Source organism: Pseudonaja textilis, chromosome 15 (assembly GCF_049901715.1).
Source record: "Pseudonaja textilis isolate UNSWEBS1 chromosome 15, rPseTex1.2, whole genome shotgun sequence".
NCBI classification, from domain to species: domain Eukaryota; kingdom Metazoa; phylum Chordata; class Lepidosauria; order Squamata; family Elapidae; genus Pseudonaja; species Pseudonaja textilis.
The window spans coordinates 7,128,486-7,150,568 of record NC_142004.1 but is presented as its reverse complement, the minus strand read 5'-3'; the positions used below and the strand labels follow the sequence as shown (position 1 = coordinate 7,150,568).

The 22,083-nt window shown below is 44.1% G+C and overlaps 1 protein-coding gene across 12 annotated transcripts in view; it reads left to right on the top strand.

Moving 5' to 3' along the window:
* ARVCF (ARVCF delta catenin family member) overlaps positions 1 to 22,083 on the top strand; it is a 241,802-nt gene that overhangs the window by 200,494 nt on the left and 19,225 nt on the right. For all 12 annotated transcript variants that reach the window (XM_087913376.1, XM_087913366.1, XM_087913369.1 and 9 more), the window contains 3 exons: positions 2,015 to 2,086; positions 19,066 to 19,193; positions 21,148 to 21,298. In XM_087913376.1, the coding sequence (XP_087769502.1) occupies positions 2,015 to 2,086; positions 19,066 to 19,193; positions 21,148 to 21,298 (351 nt within the window). The remainder of the gene's footprint in view (positions 1 to 2,014; positions 2,087 to 19,065; positions 19,194 to 21,147; positions 21,299 to 22,083) is intronic.

Below are 22,083 nucleotides of genomic sequence, written 5' to 3'. Positions count from 1 at the left end.
AACACAACTAAATCTTGCTGACCTTGTGTCTGGAAATGTCTCATCCTGTTGCATCACTTTCTGAGCTCGAGAAAAGCTAGATTTTCTTTTGGAATGACTTGTCACTCGTTCAGATTTGAGAGGGAAGACTTTTAAAAATTTTCTATCACATATAAACTTTTGGAAGGGGTGCGTGGTAAGATGCTCGCTGGCTTAGAGGACTGGAAAGAAAGAGATTCCTTTTTTCAGACTTCTAGAAAAAACTAGAATTAGGCCAGGTAGGTAGAATATGGTTTCTTTCTTTCTTTCTTTTGTTTATATCCTGCCTTTATTATTTTTGCAAATTGCTCAAGGCAGTGAAAGTATCGTACACACCTTCCTCCTTCTATTTTCCCCACAGCAACAAGCCTGTGAGGTAGGTTGGGCTGAGAGAAACTGGCCCAAAGTCACTGAGGCAATCACTCAGCTGGTTTTAATGGCTAAGGCAGGACTAGAATTCCCAGTCTCCTGGTGACTGGTCCAAAGTCATCCAGCCAGCTTTCATACCTAAGGCAGAACTAGAACTCTCTGTCTCTTAGTGATTGGCCCAGAGTCAACCAGCCACTTTCATGGCTAAGGTGGGACTAGAATTCATCATCTCCTAGTGGTGATTGGCCCAAAGTCACCCAGCTGGTTTTCGTACCTAAGGTGGGACTAGAACTCTCTGTCTCTTAGTGATTGGCCCAGAGTCAACCAGCCACTTTCATGGCTAAGGTGGGACTAGAATTCACCATCTCCTAGTGGCGATTGGCCCAGCTGGCTTTTGTGCCTAAGGCGGAACTAGAACTCACTGTTTCCTAGTGATTGGCCCAAAGTCACCCAGCTGGCTTCCATTTCTAAAACAGGACTAGAACTCACAGCCTCTCATTTTGTAGCCTGATGCCTTAGCCACTAGTTAAGTGCCTAAGTGGCTAATTACTCCTGGGGAGATCCATAGTCAAGTCTTCATTTGATTTTAAGATTGCTGGAAGACTTTGGACCAGTTATTTTCTCTTAATCTAAATTTATCTTACAGGGAGGTGATGGGTGATAAAATGAAGGCAGAACCCGTGTCTGTTGCCTTGAGTTTCTAGAGGAAAATCACAGTGCAAATACCGTAAACAACATACATAGTCCTCAACTTACAATCACTTCTTCAGTGACCGCTCAAAGCTACAGCGGAACTGAAGATAGGGACTTACGCATTAAAACCATCACAACATTTCCCTACAGTCATGTGATTAAAATTTGCATTCTGGGCAATTGGAATGTATTTATGACCGTCGCAACATCCTGGAGTCACGTGATCCCCATTATGTCCTTCCCAGCTGGCTTCCGACTGGTAAAACCAATGGGAAAGTTGGATTAAGAGCCGTGGAGGCGCAGTGGTTAGCGTGCAGTACTGCAGGCTACTTCTGCTGACTGCCAGCTGCCTGCACTTTGGCAGTTTGAATCTCACATGGCTCAAGGATGACTCAGCTTTCCTTCCTTCTGAGATCAATAAAATGAGGACCCAGATTGTTGGCGGCCACAGGCTGACTCTGTAAACGGCTTCGAGAGGTCTGTAAAAGCACTGCAAAGCAGTATATAAGTCTAAGGGCTATTGCTATTAACAACTACAGGATTTGCTTAATGACTGCAGGGATTTGCTTAACACCTGTGGCCAAAAAAACCCCTACAAGATAAAATTTGTGCCACACACTTAACAAGAGAAATCCTGGCCCCGACTGTGGCCGTAAGTTGAGGACTACTTGTATGTCAAGTCAATCATACATCCCACCACCTGTTTGTCGTTTCTGCTCATTCATGAAAACCTCCCTTGCATGTCCAGTAAATATGTCCCGAACTTACCTAAGGACAAAATGCATGTACAGATGAAGGGTGGATGGGTGTGGATATGATTTTAAGCTTTGCATTCTGTTTGTCCCAATTTGGGAGGACCTAGAAAAATGGGTGAAGTTGATTCATGACCCCCAAATCATGTTGATTTTATCATTTCTTTGTGTCTCCTGCTTAGGAAAGAAAAATGGAGATGTGGACCGGAACTTTGATACACTGGATTTACCTAAGCGATCCGAATCTGCAAAAGGTAATTAATTCAAAGATCAGTAAAGATTAAACCTGGGTCCATAAGATTGGAGAAGAGGAGAAGAGGAGAGGGTCACTATCTCTCTATATAAAAGCAAAATACCACTCAGGCATATCACACAAATCTCTAGAACTGTAAAGCCTACAAACTTGAAATTTGGCGCGAATGTTCCTCTTGGTTTCTAGGGACTCACTAAGAAAGGATTTTTCGAAATGACCATCAGAGCATTCGCATTTCCTATATTATTATTAATACACTCTGATGCTAAGGAGTTCTACTCCCCCTCCCCACCTGAAAAGAAATCACTTCCAAATGCAAAACACAAGCAGAGGAGAGGAGTTTCAATTTCAGTTTTACAGCATCAAGCAGCTTTAGTACAGAACAGTTGAGCTAAGCCACGCTCAGGCTCCTTGCTGTCTCCTTCTTGCTCACACAGCAAATACTGTTTCACTTTCCAAACAGCCCTCAATTCTCTCGCACACTGACAGGACGCTAGCCAGATGGATACCGATGGATGCTGGTAGGCAGAGACAAAATTTTTCCCCTTCTTTTCCTCCCCCAAAACTAAGCCCAACCACATAGTTTTGTAGTGAAGCCTGGGTATTGAGCTAGTAAGCAATATAATGGTTACAAAAGGGAAGTTTACGTGGAAACACGACAACCCACCGGGAAGAAAGAGCCATGTCAATCAGAATAGAGTTAGAAGGGACCTTGGAGGTCTTCTAGTCCAACCCCCTGCTCAAACAGGAGACCCTATACCATTTTAGACAGGGGATTATCCAGTCTCTTGTTAAAAACCTCCAATGTTGGAGACCCACAACTGCTGGTGGCAAGCAGGTCCACTGGTTAATTGTCCTCACTCTTAGGAAGTTTCTCCTTAATTCCGGGTTGCTTCTCTCCTTGGTTAGTTTCCATCCATTGCTTCTCATCCTGCCTTCAGGTGCTTTGGAGACTAAGTTGACCCTCCCCTCTTTGTGGCAGCCCCTCAAATCCTGGAATATGCTAGCATGTCCCTCCTAGCCCTTCTTTTCACTGGACTAAAGGTTCCCCTCGCACATATGTGCTAGTCATTTCCACCTCTAGGGGGCGGTGCTCCTCTCCATTACAAAACCGAAGAGCCAGCGCTGTCCGAAGACGTCTCCGTGGTCATGTGGCCGGCAGGACTAAACGCCGAGAAGGCACACGGAACGCTGTTCCCTTCCCACCGAAGGGATCCCTATTTTGCTACCTGCATTTTTGGCGTGCTTTCAAACTGCCAAGTTGGCAGAAGCTGGGACAAGGAACGGGAGTTCACTCCGTTATGCAGGACTAGGAACTCGAACCGCCAAACTGCCGACCTTTCCGATCGACAAGCTCAGCGTCTTAGCCACTGAGCTACCGCGTCCCTAGCTTTCGGTAGACTAGTCAAATACAAATCCTGCAGCCATTCCTCATACGTTTTTGTCTCCTTTAGTCAACTTAAAAGTGCAACTTTTTTGCACTTTTTCCAAAGTCTCAACATCTTTTTTTTGTAATGTGGTGACCAAAAGTGGATGCAGCATTCCAGGGGTGGCCTTACTAAGGCTTTATAGAGTGCTATTAGTACTCCATGTGATTTTGATTGTATCCCTCTGTTTATACAACCACTGATTAACGTATCGGCTTTTTTGGCTGCTTCCACACACTGTGGGGTTATGTTTAAGTGATTGTCCACCATGACCTCAAGGTCCTTCTCACAGTTACTGTTTTGAAGCCTAACAAAACTAGATTGAGTGGCAAGGAGAAAGATACCAAGGTTGTTTTGTAAAAAAGCCAGCATTGGTGGGGAGGCGGGGTTTCCCCATCGTTTTGCCAAAATGCTTTAGTTCTAACTTTTCTTTGATTAAAAAGTCCTTAGGTGTCTCCTGGGCTCACCTGAGGGCGTTAATTCCTGCCTACAGGATAAACCTTAGAAAAATGATACCAGTTGAATTGATATCACATCTGGATTAGGGGAAAAGTGGAAGGCATGGTGAATTTCTTTTTTAAAGATAGACTTGAAAAGAAGGCAAAGTGAATATATCTAGGAAAGTGGTGAGTTTGATGGATTGGAGGGAGGACGGATGGGATGCATTCCAGAGAGGTAAGAGGCAACTCAGCTGTAATATTATGTGTGAGAGAAAGAGGGTGAAGACAGCGTCACCCCAACAGTTCCCCGAGTATATTTTAGAGGCAGATAGTTGAGTGTTTAGCCTGTCAAGATTCTGTCTATGGGGGTGAAACAATAAAGAACTCAGCTTGGAAGAATCACCCCCTGTCATTCTTGGTTTGGGTCCTGACCCACAGTGACTGAGGAATTCTGGGAGTTGAAGTCCACACATGGTGGCTGAAGAATTCTGGGAATTGAAGTCCCCACACGATGTGATGGAATATAGTGAGGAGGTAAATTTCCAAGAGGAAGAGTCTGCATTCCAGAGGAGTAAAAGGCAAACTCTGCCCAGAAATTAAGTGTAAGAGAAAGGGGGTGAAGACAGTGCCTCTCTAATCGCTCCCAGAGTATACCGTAGATCAGGGCTCTCCAAACTTGGCAACTTTAAGACTTATGGACTTCAACTCCCAGAATTCTTCAGCCAGCAAGTCTTAAAGTTGTCAAGTTTGGAGACCACTGCTATAGATACAGATAATTGAGTGTTTAGTTCGGCACGATGTCGTCAACAGGTGTGAAAAAAATAAAATAACTCAGCCCTGGAAGAATCTCAATGTGTCAGCCTGATGGTTGGTTTCAGGATATATTTCAGAAGGTAGGGCTATAAAAAGGTTTCTTCTATTTCTAATTGCTTCCCCCCCCCCAAATGTCTGTGTGGTTTCCTTAATTTAGAATGGGTTTGTGGGATTTGTCCGTCAAACAAGCAAAGAATAAAATAACGGTTGCTGATCTATTAATGGCAAGCCCAGCTCGGTGGCATGGCGTTTTAATTCTTTTCAGATGAGATTAATTGCCAGCTCAGGCCAGAGCCTCATTGTCAAGAGCGAAAGGATCTAAATGATGAAATGGATTTGATTTGAGTGATATCGCAGCCTGCTGCGTGTGTGTGTTTGAAGCCAACCATTGTGTATTAATCTTTTTTTCACATGAAGGTGTACTTTAGGCAGGATCTTTTTCAACAAACGGAAATAATAGAGGTAATCGTTCAAAGAACCTTTTGTGGGAAGGTCAAAATGAACAATGAAGGATTGTGCATTGTGTCTGTTGCTTACTTAAGATCTGTAAAAAAAAAATTCTTTGCTTGTGTTCTTTAAAAATGGCAAAGCTCTGGAGTACAGGTAGTCCTCAACTTACGACCACAATTGACTGCCAAAATTTCTGCTGCTGAGTGAGACGTTTATTTATTTTTTTAATAAATTTTTTATTTTATTTATACAAACATTCCATCTTTCATTTGAACAGTGTGTCATCCGGGTATAGATACCTTGTGCAATAACCATTATAGTTTATACACATTCATTGCTTAGCTTTAATACTCTGTTCTTAGTTAATAACAGATAACAGATAATCAGAGTTGGAAGGGACTTTGTAGGTCATCTAGTCCAACCCCCCGCCCAAGCAGAAGACCCTACACCATTTCTGACAGATGACAGTCCAGTCTCATCTTGAAAGCCTCCAGTGATGAAGCTCCCACAACTTCTGAAGGCAAAAGCTGTTCCATTGATGGATTGTTCTCACAGTCTGAAAATTCTTCCTTATTTCCAGGTTGAATCTCTCCTTGTTCAATTTCCAGCCATTATTCTTTGTCTGGCCTTCAGGTGCCTTGGAAAACAGCTTGACCCCCTCCTCCTCTCTGTGGCAGCCCCTCAAATATTGGAAGACTGCTATCCTGTCTCCCCTGGTCCTTCTCTTTACAAGACTAGCCATGCCCTGTTCTTGTAACCATTCTTCATATGTTTTAGTCTCCAGTCCCCTAATCATTCTGGTTGCTAATACTAATCTACATTATATATCTAATTCTTATAACATTCCCCATCTTACATTTTTAATTCTTACCACATGTTTACTATTTTGCGCTACTCTTCTTTAATTTCTTAACTTCCATATTAGTTTTCCAACCGTTGATAAAATAAATCCCACATCATATAATACTCAATTTGTTCCTTGTCTTGGATTGCTAATGTTAACCTCTACATTTCTGCACAGTCTAATATTTTTTTACGAAGTGAGTCTTGTCCCATTTTATGACTGTTCTTGCCACCATTGTTCTTGTCACCATCAGAAAGATATGTTAATCCAGTTTGCAGGAAATCTTTGTTCCTGAAGCTGCAAGACTGTCAGGATCCTTTTCCAACAAAACCTTCATATAAAAAAGGATGGGCTAAGTCAAAAATTGATCTGCTATCGATAATAACCTTGGGGAGTTAAAAAGCATTTTATTTTATTTCTCCTTTATTCTGAAAAGTCAAATTATTCTCTGCGAGACTTTAATCGCAGTGGCATTTTGAATAAAATAGCAGCACTATAGGCTGTTTAAACAGTTGTCAGTTTAAAGGACATTTTGTTCCTGTTATTGAAGCTGAACCAATCCCCCCCCCCAGCCCCCAATGAATTTTGTAAGTTGAATAGTTGCAAAACATGAAGGCAAAGAAGAAAAATCTTCATTTCTGCATAAGCAGAAAGTTGTTGTGTCCTACCCATGAAAGAGAATACAGGACATTTTTTGACTTACAACTACAGTTGGGCTGCAAGTTTGGCCATTAAGTGATGCGATTGTTAAGCAAATCCATGCTTAATCCATGGCTGGATCCAATTGTAGGACCATTTTAAACCACAGTAATTAACTAACCTGCTTCACCAATTGAATTTGCTTGTTAGAAGGAAGGGAGGGAGGTTAAAAAATCATGATTACATGTCCACAAGGCCCTGCAACCATTGGAAATGGGTTATAGGTCACCTGTAGGCCGTTGTAACTTCAAACCATGGTTAAACAGTATGGTCGTAAGTTGAAAACTATCTGTAAGCAGAATTGTCTCATTTTGAATTGCAGCATCTTAATATGAACATTTGGAAATCTTTAAAATCACCCACTCTTACATTAAAAAAATTATAATCCAGTGGTTTCTTCAAAGGGTTCCTGAAGAAGGGCTCAAGGCTTTGGAGATACATTGTTGTTGTGGTTGTTAGTTGTGAAGTCGTGTCTGACCCATCGCGACCCCAAGGACAATGTTCCTCCAGGCCTTCCTGTCCTCTACCATCCTCCAGAGTCCATTGAAGCTCACGCCGACTGCTTCAGTGACTCCATCCAGCCACCTCCTTCTCTGCCATATCTGCCTTCTTCTTTTGCCCTCAATCTTTTCCAGCATTAGGTTCTTCTCCAGTGAGTCCTTCCTTCTCATTAGGTGGCCAAAGTTGCTGGAGACACATATAAGGACACAATTCATGTACAGAAGAGAAGGTCCAGGATTCAGACTTGGCCACAACGAAGCACATCTCTTGACCTGTAGCTGTCCGAGGTCCTGAAATCCTAACCTGCCCGTCCCTATTGAGACCAAAGTATCTTAGTGCTCAAAATCAAGTTGAATTTGAATTTGACATAACTGGGTCACGTCATTGATCTGGGTTTTGCTTGGATCTCTCTACTGAATTGCAGAGATTTATTTTACGCCCTACCAGAAAGACATCCTCTTGGTATTTTTTTCCAGCATAGAACAGTCTTCCTTCCTTCTCGTTTTCTGCCCAAGTGTTTGGTTTCTTTCTTTCAAGAAAGTGCCAGTCCCTTCCTTAAGCCAATCTTACGGTTTTTCTTACATGATCTGTTTGTTCGTTGTTTTCTTTCCTTTCTCTGTCTTCTCCTTTCTTGCTCTCATCTTCCCTCTCTCCCTCTCATTCTCTTTTCCTTCTTTTCTCCCTCCCTCCCTCCCTTCCTTTCTCCTTCCCTCCCTCCCCCTTTCTTTTCCTTCCCTTCCTCCTTCCTCCTTCCTTTCTTTCCTTCTTCCTCCCTCCCTCCCTTCTTCCTCCTTCCTCCCTTCCTTCCCTCCTTCCTTTCTCCCTCCTTTCTTCCTCCCTCCCTCCCTTCCTGCAAATGCTCCTTCATAGTGCCAGTCTCGAGTTTTTCGTCCTTTCTTTCTTTCCTCTCAGTCTTCTTTCCTTTATAACCAGAGCCAGTTATTCTCTTTCTTTTCCTTCTCCCTTCCTTCTTGTCTGTCAGCACTTCCACTGCAGAGGCTGCTTATTCCAGGCCCCATGCTGCAGCGAAGTGTCTTCCTGTCTTTTAGAAACCGATCTGCAAAATTATACCATCTCTTCTCAGAGGATCAAGGGAAGTTCCTGTCGTGGCAGAGCATGACAGCCAAGCCAGCTTCTTTTTCCTCCGAGAGGGATGACAGGTCTTACAAAAAGAGCTGGTGACAGAGCCAGGCGGATGCAAGCACCAGTCAGATTTGAGGCCACAAAAACTGTCAGAAAAACAAATATGATAATCTGAATGAGGAGTGAAGAAAGGATCCATTCTCATTCTTTCGTGCAGAGGAATTTGGGTAGATAGAACAGACAGTTTGAGTAGGGGCGTTTTTTTTGCAGCCCGCCAGTAGCCAGCAGAACTGGCAGCAGATTCAGACAGTGAGGAGGTTGGGGAGGAACATGGGCTGGTCCTGGTGTCTGGGGAAAGTTCTGATGAGGGCTCTGCATCAGAGGCAGAAATGGGGCCAGAGCCATTTGACAGTTATCAGCTGCCTTCAGAGTTGGACATCAGTGAGACAGAAGAACAGCTGGAGCCTGTTCCCTGTATGCGCATGTGCAGAGCTGCCAGAAGAAGGGAACAGCTAAGGAACAAGGGTCGACTTGGGAGTAAAACCACAGGTGGATAGTGAGTGGCCTCTCCCATAGGGAATAAAAAAGGAGTGCAAAGGGAGTGAGACAATTTGCAGGAGACAATTAGTTCATTGGGTGAAAATGTGTTCCTGCATTCTTGCCAAGTATTGTCTGCTACAGTGCTCATCGTCCAGTAGACCTGGTTGACCATGCTTATTCTGAAGACCGCATTTAACCCTAACCCTGAAGACCCAGCTGGCCTCCATTGGCTTGAACAAAGTTTTGTGATCAAGGTTGAGAATTCCCAACAGGGCTGCTTAGAGCTTCATCCTTCTGTAGTTTTCTAAGCGCGTTGTTCGCCATAATCCTGTATGATGCTCATAATATACAAAGGACTCATAATCCCTTATCCATCTTGCCTTATGTCAGTAGAACTTTATTATTTTAAACAGAAAAGCACTTTCCCTCTTTTTTTTCTTGTTGCAGATCTTTCATGAGCTAAACTTATTTACCTCGCCGTTTGCTACATGACAAATTTCTCGTCTTCATTTATCTCAAAAACAATAGATGGCTTCCGCCAAAATAGAATGGTTTATACTTTCCACTGAGAGATGCTTTTGGGTGGGGCGGACATGACTTGGGTAGGAAATTATAATTCCTGACTATTCAAATGTTCACAAACACCGCCCCCTCCCCAATTCCCAGGATGAAAATTTCCCGGAAATGCTTGATTGCCCTACCTAAGTATTCCTTTAAGAAGCGCAAACTGAGAATATATGTTTGGGGGCAGGAATTTTGCAGGCATTGAGTACATTGTGGATCCGCGCAGAACAGCTAGAATGCGAAAAATACGTCAAAAGTTGGAAAGAGCTGAAATCTTATGAGATTGCTTAAATCTGATACGGGAGGCTCAACTTTTTGGATGACTTCAGCACTCTGGTCTGAAGGTTTGCAAAATTCCCTGAATGGAGGGGGAGTCTAGCATTATTATTTTTTTAAAGACATCTACTTCTCCTTTTTGTTAAAAAAAAAACATGTTGAACTTCTAACCCCTTAATTAATAGCCAGCTTAATTGGTTCCAGGCGTAGGGAATGGGGAATTGTAAGCAGGCGTGGGGAAGATTATCAGCAATCTTTCTCTCTGATTGAGGTATGTTGAGTATCTCTTAGGCTTCATGAAGCTGTCCGGGGCGGAGGGTTAAATAGAACATGTACCTGTGCTCAGCCCACCAGAGGTGGTATTCAGCCAGTTCAGACCGGTTCTGGAGAACCGGTAGTGGAAATTTGGAGTAGTTCGCAGAACCGGCCAATACCACCTCTGACTGGCCCCGCCCCATCTATTCTCCACCTCCTGAGTCCCAGCTGATCGGCTGGGTCTTCTTTGGTTGCCCTGCACAGGAGAACGGAGCTGGAAAGCAGGTTAGTGGGGAGGGGAGGGAATGGAGATTTTACAGTATCCTTCCCCCGCCACGCCCACCAAGCCACGTCCACGGAACCGGTAGTAAAAAAAATCTGAATCCCACCACTGCAGCCCACCCTTGAAAAGGCCCGCCTAATGTCATGATGGATTATGACGGATTATGTGTCACGAAGTCATTGTCAACTCTTCGCAACTGTGTAGATCAATGTTCCCCATGACAATCTGTCCCTAACAATATCTGAGGATGATGGTTTTGGTGTTCCTATCACTGCTGTAATTAAGTCCCTTCGCTTGGCTCTGCTTGTCCTCTGCTCTTTCCTTCTACCTTTCTCAGCGTCATGGACTTCCTGGGGGAGCGGGGGTCTTCCTCTTGATGGATGCTTTATTGGCGTTAAGTGGTTTTCCTGCTAAATCTTTACAGATGTTGCTTTTCCTGCCCTTTGGAAATTATTTCAAGATTTAAGTGCGGCGGCTCCGTGCAATGCTAGGAGTCTCTCAAAAAGAGAATTACAGAACTCTGGGTGTGTCTGCGTGTTATTGGAACTTTTAAACAAGAAGATCAAAACCAATGGAAAGGGAAGGGTGAAAGAAGGAAGGGGAAGGGAGAAAAGATATGGGAGGGAGGGAAGGAAAGAAGGAAGGAAGGAAGGAAGGAATGGGAAGGAAAGGGAAAGTAGGAAAGAAATGAAAAAGGGAGAGAGGGAAGGAAGGAAGGAAGGAAGGGGAAGGGAGGAAAGAAATGGGAGGGAGAGAGGAAGGAAGGGAAAGGGAAGGTAGGAAAGAAATGAAAAAGGGAAGGAAGGAAGGGGAAGGGAGGAAAGAAGTGGGAGGGAGAGGGGAAGGTAGGAAAGAAATGAAAAAGGGAAGGAAGGAAGGAAGGAAGGAAGGAAGGAAGGAAGGGGAAGGGAGGAAAGAAATGGGAGGGAGAGAGGGAGGAAGAAAGGAAGGGGAAGGGAAGGAAGGAAAGATGAAAAAGGGAGGGAAGGAAGGAGAGACAAGAGGGAGAGGGAGGGAGGAAGAATACGAAAAGAAAAAGTGCAAGAAAAGAAAAAAATGGAAGGATAAATAGAAAAGAAAGAGAAAAATATATAAAGAAATGACTTCCGATATTTCTTAAAGCAGTTATAAGTACAAATACCTTTTAACCCACCTTTCTAAAGTTACATCCTATTCTTCTTTCTCTCATCTATCCTGTCTTATCATCAAAACCATAAATCAAAAGCCCCTTTAATGTCATTTTTATGCAAAAGGCCCAGGTGTATTGTAGATCCTTGTTTGTGTGTGTGTGTGTGTGTGTGTGTGTGTGTGTGTAAAATGGCTACCCAAGTAGAATATCTTTATTCATAGAGAGAGAGAGAGGCCAACCTGGTGGTTATTAGCTTAACACTGGGGATTTGCAAACTGCAATCACCAGAACATCTGACCTTCCTTTTCTTGCTTGATAAATAAAACTAGAATTGGATTTCTTACTCTTTCTTCTTTTTCTGATAATAAAAAAAATGATTCACACACACACACACACACACACACACCATTGGGAGCGGGCTTCACATGCCTGCCAGCTCTGATTGCGTTGCACAGTTTATTCTCACTGCAACTATACAACAGTTGCCTCGTGTCTTTTCCCTTTAAAAGGCTGGGGAGAAATTGAATCCCCGAAGAGACCAAATAAGACTTAATGGAATAATTTTGGGGGAGGTCCTTTATGGCGTTTAAATTATTATTGCTGAAATTATTGCGGAAACCGGCATAGGGATGTTTAACAAGTTGACATAGAGCCCAGTTTAATGGGTTTGGTCAATGGCTCTTTAAACTTCCAAAGATCTTTCCATGCCTTCTACCATCCAGAATTGTTGAGCAGCGTACAGATCTGATTGATAAATAAATAAATAAGACAACCAACCTACCAAAATAAAGACGGTCTCAGGAGTCTTAAGCAGGGCGGGGCTGCTGGGGGTTTGCAGGGGTTTGGGGGAGCCCCTAGCTAAGATTCTGTGCAGTTTGGGGAACCCCCAAATCCTGGCTGGCCCTGCTCACCCCTCCCCTCCCACACGGCCCGTTTTGGATGCAGGTGAGTGTAGGGCACACATGGAGGCTTAGGGAGGGCAGAAAAGTTCAGGAAGGCCAGAAATGGGCCTGTTTCCGGCTTCTAGAGAGCCTCCGGAGTCTGGGGAAGCTGTTTCCGGCTTCCAGAGAGCCTCCGGAGTCTGGGGAAGCTGTTTTCGCCCTCTTGGAGGCTCGAGGAAAGTCCTCAGGAGCCCAGGAAGGGAAAAGATGCCGCCACCACACCCGCCGTGGTGCAGGAGGCCGACTAGGCCACGCCCACCATGGACACGCCCACCCAGCAACCAGGCAGAGAACCCTTTGCTAAAAAAAATTTGTGAAATTTTTGAAACCTACCCCTGGTCTTAAGCTGTGAGAAAGACTTTGGGAGACTGGGTCGAGAGATACTGCCAAGGGAATGGTTAGATAAGGGACAGCTTAGCCCACAGCTGTATACTAGGCAGAGCAAGAAGCTCCAAAGAGACCCTCCCCGATTTCTCAGGCTACAAAAGAGACAGCAGGAGATTTATATTTCAAGACTTGCAAGGTTTTGCTAATGATTCTGTTAAAACCCATGAAGAGTTGGGTATGTCCAGTTTAATGAAAGAAAGGACTAGAGGCTGACATGACAGCAGTCTTCCAATATCTGAGGGGCTGCCCCAAAGAAGAAGGAGTCAAGCTATTCTCCAAAACCACGAGAAGGCAGGACAAGAAGCAATGGGTGGAAACCAATCTAAGGAGAAATTTCCTGACAAGTTACAACAATTAATCTAGAAGTTATGAATACTCCAGCACTGAAGGTTTTCAAGAAGAAATTAGACATTTGTCTAGGATGGTATAGAGTCTCCTGCCTGAGCAGAGGGTTGGACTACAAGACCTCTTAAGGTCCCTTCCAACTCTGTTCTTCCGTTATGGAGCTTTACCGTGAAGTAGAATCAGTTCATCTGGTCGTGTTTCCTGTCTGATCTACCTGGTGAAAGTTGACATCAGCTCTCAAAGCATATATACGTGTATCTTGAGCTGGTCTACAGGACCAATTTAGTAGAATTGTGGCTGTAGGCAGCCGGATGGCCTTTTGTTACATGCAAGCACTTCAAATAGCTTCTAAAGCTTTTCTTCGTCGTGACTGGATGGCTGGGGCACAGTGCCACCGTTGAATGCCACTGCAGCATCCATATTTATCGTTTGGTACAGTTGGGAGGGGTGGAAGAGAAAGACCTTGAGAGGTCTTGCAGAGACGGGAGAAGGCGCATTTTAGCTTGCAAACTAGGTGCCCTGAGCTGCTTGTTAAGATTTTAAAACATAAAAAAAGATCTTCTTCCTTCTTCTTTTTTTTTTTTTTGTTGTTGTTGTCAAAGTCCACCATGCCCGTTGGAATTCTCTAAAGCAAGAACATGTTTTGATGTTTTGATCACATGGTTAAAAAAAAACAACAACACAACCTCCGTGCAGAGAAAGGGAAAACGAGAGAAAAAGGGAACAAGATCATTCTTTACCTCCCTGTTTTTTAAATCTCCTCGTGACTGCAAATTTACAGAGCCGTGAAAGAGAAGGGAGGGAGCGGCAAAGGCGAAGAGGAGAGAAGGTGGAAGGGGAAGAGGAGGGGTATTTGGAGCCGCAAATGGTGCAGCCCACATGTGGTCCCATCGGCCACCTTTTGTCGGAACTCAGAGTAACCTGTGGAGTCCTTTGATGCTCTCTGAGCTTGGTTGTTTTCTTGCAGACGTTTGATGACCCAACTAGATAACTTCATCAGTGCTAGGAAGGACTAGGATTTGAGGAGGGAGGAGGAGGAGGAGGAGGAGGAGGAGGAGGAGGAGGAGGAGGATGGGATCCTTGCTGTTCCCTGAGCTTGGTTGTTTTCTTGCAAGTGTTTGATTACCCAACTAGGTAACATCATCAGTGCTAAGAGGGTGTGGGACTTGCAGAAAAGAGGAAGAAGAGTATTGTGGGGTCCTTGGTGTTCTTTGAGTTTGGTTTTTTTCTTGCAGACATTTCATTACCCAACTAGGTAAAACCAGTGCACTGATGAAGTTACCCAATGGGGTCATGAAATGTCCGCAAGAAAACCACCAAGTTCGGAGACCACCAAGAAACAGGCAGTTCAACCCTGAGCTACAAATGTCCTCTTCTATCGCTATCAGGACAACCTGCCCAGGCTCCAAAAAATTGAGCCCTGCCATCCGCCTCTTTTTCACCTGTCACCTTGTAGAACCTTCCCAGCAAGCTGGCGCCAAGGATCCAGCCAGCTGCAAAAGGAACTTGGAAATTTTGCCGCTGGAAAAGCCGCCTAATGTTCCCACCTTAACAAAAGAGGTCTCTCCATTCCTCAGTTCCTGCTGTCCAGCAGTCCATGGTGATATCTGACCCAGGTTCTTTTACTCTCCTCTTTCTAAGCCACGTTGCATTGCATTGGGGAGGGAAGAGGCGAGAGGTAATCTGTGCCTTCCCCAGGTTCCTGTGATGACCCGGAGTGGAACACAAATGTAGCAAAATCCAAAACATAAATAAATGTCCTTTCATGCCTCCAACTTGCCCCCCACCCCTGTTCAATAATTCTCAGTTGGAGATTAAACTTATTCAAAAATAGTCTTCGAAAGAAAGCAATACAGTCCAAACTCAATGAGCAGATGAATGTGAAATAAAAAAACAAAATAAACTACGATGATGAAATTTCCACAACGGAATGGGAGAAGTATTTACCAAATTCAAGGAGATAACAAGGCACAGTCTGGTGGAAGGACGCCAACCAAGATAACTTCAGACCAAAATAAAACAGGCTTTGCTACTGGCAACGGTGTGTTTTAACTGTTTCTCTTATACACTATTCTCCCCAGCTGCAAACATTGAGGAGGATCATGGCCGCTTCCTCTCTCGCAAGCCAAGTTGTTTCCTTCTCGGTTCCTCCCTGCGTGTCCTAGGATGGAGAGGCGATGGGCGTAGTTCTTCCTCTGACTGTCCAGCTGGCCGGTGCCCTTCCCCAGCTTCTGGAGCCATACTTCCACTCACTGTCAGCTACTCCTCTGTTCCTCCTCTCCCTTAGAGACTGACTTTATCAAGGGTACGACAGTTCCCTTGCTTCTAAGGCTTGTAGCAAGAAGCTCTGTGGTTGACACCATGGGACTTTCCCCATGTAACAAATTCCATTTGGAGACCTCTGTTGGCGCAGAACATCAAAGCTGCAGCCTCTACGGTGGAACTCATTATCACCAGGAACTGCTGGGAGCTTTTGAAGAGAGGAGGAGGAAAGAAATCTGTTTTCACCACCCCTGGGGTGTCTCTGTGCGGAATCGGACATGACACACTGAAAAAGAAGATGGAAAAAGAGGGGGCCAAGCTGAACAAGGGTTGGATTGGTCTTCTCCAGCCCTCCAACCTCCAGAGTGGGCTGTGTGTGGCTCTAATATTCCCTTCCCCCAGGAAGAAGAGACCATGGAGCAGTGGTGGTATTCTACCGGTTCAACCCGGTTCTCCCGAGCCGGTAGCGCCAAAGATCAGCAGAGACCAAACTGGCTCTCTCAGCCGCTCTGCTGTTGGGCGCACCTGCCCACCCAGGCTCCTATACTCACCTTTATTGCCTGCTTTTGAAGCGCAGCTGCTTTGCACGGCACAGCAGAAAGTGCCGCGCGGCAGCTGTGGAAGCAACCGGGAGAGTGTAGGCTGGCAGGAGGTGAGTTGGGACGCCTCTGCGCCTGTGCGAAGTGCGTGTTTGGTGCACTCACGCAAGCGAAGTGTGTGCACTCTTGCAAAGTGTGCCCACCAAGCCATGCCCACCGAAACTTTTTGACTCCCACCACTGCCATGGAGGCCTTCTATCCCACCCTGTGCTCAAGGAAAGAGTCCTTTTTACCATCCTGGACAAACGGTTGTCCCATCTTTTCTTGAAAACCTCCAGCAATGGAGCACCCACAGCTCAGCTGCGGGAACTGGGTACAGTAGGTCTAGTAGTCTAATGAAAAGGAAGCCCAGGTCTGTAGGGGGCGTGCATAAGCGCACCAGTGTGCTTACCGTTCCTGTCCTATTCGTTCTTTTTATTTTTCTTATAGGTATCCATTTCATGTATTCAGGACTATGCTTATACTTATACCTGTTATCTTAGAATCGCTTGACAAATAAAATAAATAAAAATAAAATAAATAGGGGATGACACGATAGCTGTCTTCCAACTCTGTCATTCGGTGTTCTCGGTTAGCCAAACCCTATCTTGTCGGAGCTTTTCATCTCCTTTGAACATCTCCATAATCCCTTGCGGGGTGGAGTCTGGGCAGCAACCGAATGGAGCTAGCAGAGTGTTTCCTGGCCGGATGCCCTTCCTGTCCCCAATGCAGAGTTTTGTTCAGCGGATAATATTCTCATCGTGCCTGGAGAGAGAAATATCCGCCTCTATGGAGGATCGAAATCACAGCCCCCTGATTGTGAGGGGGCTACTGCACTACCCTTGTCGGAGCTTTTCCTCCCAATTAATTGCAGCTGCCCTTCCTCATTTTGACTGGAGGAGTCAGCGCCATTCATCTGCCAGTGGCTACCAAAGAGAAGGGCTAGCAAAAGCGCGTGCCACAAAGCAAACTCGAGGGTTGTGCAAAAACCCTGAGAAACAGGGCAGGCTCCCCCGTGCATCGCATAATTGAGAAGTTGCCTGAGCACCGAGCCAATTGCGCGCTCATGATTGTATCATCTCTGTCAGAAATGTGTCAGGAGACCGTGATTAGGCCACAGGAGTGTCTCTATTTCTGCCAATTTGCTGCTATTCTAGCACGGGTGACTGCTAGAAAAGTCAAACAAAAGAGCCTGCGATCCAGAACTGCATGTGGAGAAGAAGAAGGAGGAAAAAAAACCCCCAGTTTTCATACTTTATCTAATCATTGCCTCCCAAGAAAAAAGGAAGATTGAGGCGTCCAGCAGCCGTTTCCATCTCCTTTTCACCTTCCCAAACGGTAGCCTTCGTTCCTTAACATCAGAAATAAGGAAGGGGGTTCCTTTCAGCTCTTTTGTGTGCGCGCTTCCAAAAAGCATGTCACATGTCCCTTAAAACCCATCACAGTGTAACCAGGCAGACTATCTGGATAGCTTCCTTGGGAGGGGAGGGAGAGTTAGGGAGGAAGAGCAGGATTGGCGTTTGAAGAAAAAGGGGGAAAGAAAAGAACGCTGGGCACTTTTGAAGGAGGAAGGGGAGAGAGAGAGAGAGGAAGAGAGAGAAGAGAGAGAGTGGGAGAGAAGGGAGAGAGAAAGAATGAGTGTGAACGAGGAGGGAGGGAGGGAGGGCCAGTGAAGGGAATGGAGGAAAGAAGTGAAAGGGAGGGAAGGTGGAAGGAAGAGAAGGAAAAAGAAAGAAAGGGAAGGGAGGGGAAGAAATGAAAAGGAGAGAAGGAAGGGGAAGGGAAGGAATGGGAAGGGAGGAAAGAAAGAAATTAAAGGGAGGGAAGGAAGGAAAAGGGAGGAAGGGAGGAAAGAAATGAAAAGGAGGGAGGGTGGGAAGGAAGGAAGGAAGGAAGGAAGGAAGGAAGGAAGGAAGGAAGGAAGGAAGGAAGACCTACACAGTTTATTTGACTTTCCAAGGATAATGTTCTCTGTGCAAGAGGAATTTTGGCACTTAACATCTTTGCAAAGGACCCCATTCTGACTGGAATCCATGACGAACTGAAATTTTCAGCTTTCCAGGCTGGTAAAACTACACAAAGGCTTCATTTGGACGGGGCAGGTTTCCCACACATGGCATTTCTGTGTCTGGGTCTCGGTGTTGGAATCTGGTTTTTTTTATTTAGTGAAGTGTTTCAATGCCTGTTTCCATCACTTAGTCCTTCATTTTGCATTTTGGCTTCCGTTTCCCAAGTTCCTCCTTTCTCGTCTGACCTTCCAGGGATGGCTCTGTTTTTTTTCCCCAGGTTCCTGGATGGCCATCTGGTGGCCACACAAGGAAAGATTTCAGATCTATTCAGAATCAAATACAAACTGCCTGGACTAGAGATGCAATTATTATTAATATTATTAGCTCTTAAACATGAAACTCAGTCAACTGAACGTTTAAAAATGTATCACAAATACAATTGACTAACGATGATGGTTGATAGGGGTTACTGCTAGCATCCTAGGTATAATCAACATTATTATATACTTTATCCATTAAACATGAAACTCAGTCAACATTTAAAAATGTATCACAAATATTATTAACTGGCACTGATGGTTGATAGGGGTTGCTGCCAGCATCCTAGGTATAATCATCTTCATCATTATTACATACTTTATCCATTAAACATGAAACTCAGTCAACTGAACGTTTAAAAATGTATCACAAATATTATTAACCTTGCGCTGATGGTTGATATGGGTTGCTGCCAGCGTCTTAGGTACCAACCACATATCTCCTTAAAATGTACGATGTTCCGAGTAACACAGTTTTTTGCAGTTCCGCTGGTGTTATTGCAGAAAGCTACAATTTCTTGATATATTTTATAAAATTCTTGGACATGGTACCAAGTGTCCCGATGACAATGGGTGTCACTGTTACATGTTCCATCCATAATTGCGTAGTTTCGATGGCCAAGTTGCGATATTTTGTGCTTTTTTTTTTTGCCCCCTCAAAAGGTTCTTGGAAGAGAAGCGAAACTTCTTCAAGGAAAATCAAAGTCTTTTGGGGAAAAAAAAAGTACCTTTGGGACAGAATAATAAATGGTGGTTTCACTCAAATAAACCAACCCTACTCTTCTGGCAGAAGCTGGAGTCAGAACTTCAATGCTATATCCTCCTTTATTGTTTTAGGCTTTGAATTGCTTTACCAGCCGGAAGTCGTGCGACTTTACCTCTCAATTCTCACGGAAAGTCAGAATTTCAACACTCTGGAAGCAGCCGCCGGCGCTCTGCAGAATCTCAGTGCAGGAAACTGGACAGTGAGTGTTCTCTTGGCTGTGCGTCTTGGCTATTTTGCATGCCAATATAGTTCCTCCATTGTTCATTAATGCAAATATTTGTCAAACTTAGCAAGGCTTGACGATAGGTGGACTCCAATCCCCAGGATTCCCTAGCCTGCGGTGGTTGGGGAATTCTGGGGGTGGAAGTCCACGTGTTTTCATGTTTTCAAGCTTGAATGTATCTTTTCTTTTATGTACACTGAGAGCATTTGCACCAAGAAAAATTCCTTGTGTGTCCAATCTCACTTGGCCAATAAAGAATTCTATTCTAATTTCTATTCTATTCTATTCTATTCTATTCTATTCTATTCTATTTTATTCTATTCTATTCTATTCTATTCTATTCTGAATTTTATTTTGAATTTTATTCTATGTTATTCTATTCTCCTTCTTTCTTCCCTTCTATTCTCCTTCCTTCCTCCTATTCTATTCTATTCTGAATTTTATTCTGAATTCTATTCTATTCTATTCTCCTTTCTTCCCTTCTATTCTCCTTCCCTCCTCCTATTCTATTCTAATCTGAATTTTATTCTGAATTTTATTTAATCTATTCTATTCTATTCTATTCTGTTATTCTATTCTGTTCTGTTTGCTATTCTATTCTATTCTATTCTATTCTATTCTATTCGGAATTTTATTCTATGCTATTCTATTCTCCTTCTTTCTTCCCTTCTATTCTCCTCCCTTCCTTCTATTCTATTCTATTCTATTCTATTCTATTCTATTCTATTCTATTCTATTCTATTCTATTCTATTCTATTCTATTCTATTGAGAAACTGCAAAATCAATGTCAAGTCCCAACAAATCAAGGCTAAAATTACATTGGTTATTATTAACAAGAGTCTTGCAAGTCTGAATGGGCTTCGCTCCCCTTCCCCCCTCCCCCTCTCATGCGAATTAGGGAGGGGTCTGCCCAAATGGCTTGTGCCTAACTTCTTTGTGTTCTGGCACTTCTCCCCTTGTCACTTTGGTAATGGATCTGGGTAATTATCTCTGTCAGGATCGTCTTCCTTACTCTCTACACACCAAGCCATCCAGACAACAAGACCTAAGAGAAGTCTATTAGCATTCTCTGGCATCCATGGGCAATTACTCATTTCAGGCAGAAGTGAATCGCTTTCCCAAACCATTGATCAATTTTGCTAGGAAGACCATAACTTTGCATTTAGAAGTAAGACACGACTAAGCCATAGTCTGTCCCAGGAGGTACATTTTTCCCAAGGCTTGGTCTTTAGAAGTTCCACACCATTATCGTGGCCTTCATTTCTTCCAGAATACAGATTAGCCCGGCTACTGAAGTTTCTGCACTGAGTCTGGTAACCTGTTCTGATTTAGTTCCCGCAAACACAATAAACTCTCTTAAGTTAGCTCAAAGATTCCTTCATTAGGAGCCCTGGCAAAAGGTTTCTCTCTCACCACAGGCTAACAAGTCTGTCCAGCAGGGAGACGAATAGTTTTCTGTCACATCTATTCATCTCCGCCCCCTGCCTTTGATCCCCAGTGCTAGGGTGGGGGCTTCGCTACCAGCAGTGGCTCTTCTGTCCTGAGGGCCGGCCCATAGATTTCCACTGCTCTCCTCTCCTCTGCCTTCTGTGCATTCATGTGTCAGGCACTGGACCCAGCTGTTCCTCCTCTTCCTCATCAGCCACCTCCAGACCTGGGGGCTGTTGACTCTCCATCTGAGGGCTGACGGATGGTCCAGGCTCCGCCTCTGTCTCTATCTCCAACAACTCCATTCCTGCTTCGCCCTCAGAGCTGTCAGTTTGCCCTGACAGGCTTGACTCCCACACCACCTCCACCACCACCTCCTCCTCCTCCTCCTCCTCCTCCTCCTCTGATTTAGTTGCTGGAGGGGCTGGCTGCCAACAGGCCAAAACATAACCCTTCGAAGGGGCTGTTTCTTTTACCTTTCTCCCTTCCTTCTTGGAATAGTGGTCTACATACATCCGGGCAACGGTGCGAAAGGAACGAGGACTTCCCGTCCTGGTGGAGCTGCTCCAATCAGATTCGGACAAGGTGGTGAGAGCGGTATCCATAGCCCTGAGAAATCTCTCCATGGATCGTCGTAACAAGGATCTCATAGGTGAGTTCTGCCAGATGATTGTTGTGTGCAAAAGACCAAGGCTTAGGCGTTGCGTTTCGATTGAACTGATTTATTGCTCGTGCTTAGATGATGAAGATGATGGTGATGATGTTATCCATTCAGTCATGTCCAACTCTTGGGTGATTTTATGGGCCAGGTGAATCTTCTCTTCTCTTCCATCCCATCCCATCCTCAATTCTATTCTATTCTATTCTATTCTATTCTATTCTATTCTATTCTATTCTATTCTGTGATTCTATTCTATTCTATTCTATTCTATTCTATTCTATTCTATTCTATTCTATTCTATATTCTATTCTATTCTATTTTATTTTATTCTATTCTATATTCTATTCTATTCTATATTCTATTCTATTCTATTCTATTCTATTCTATTCTATTCTATTCTATTCTATTCTATTCATTACCATATTTTTCTGGCAGAATGCCGAACAATATTTCTGCTTTCATGTTTATATGCTGTTTTATCATTTTTTTTTCCCAGCCAGGTATGTATTTTCGTCCAATATTTTTTTGGCTTTTGGGCACGTCCACCATGTATGGTAATATGAATCAGGTGTCTGATTACATTTCCATAATTTCTATTGGGGGGGGCTGTTAAGGCACCCACTTGAACCCTAAAACTTTTGAATCCGGTCTTAGTTATATCCTGGTTTTCCCCACATTGCATTTGCCATCTGGATGCCTCTCTAAGAACCACATTGGAGCTGCCCGTCTTCCTTTTCAATCTGGAAGGAGAATGAGAGAAAAAAAAATCCCAACTT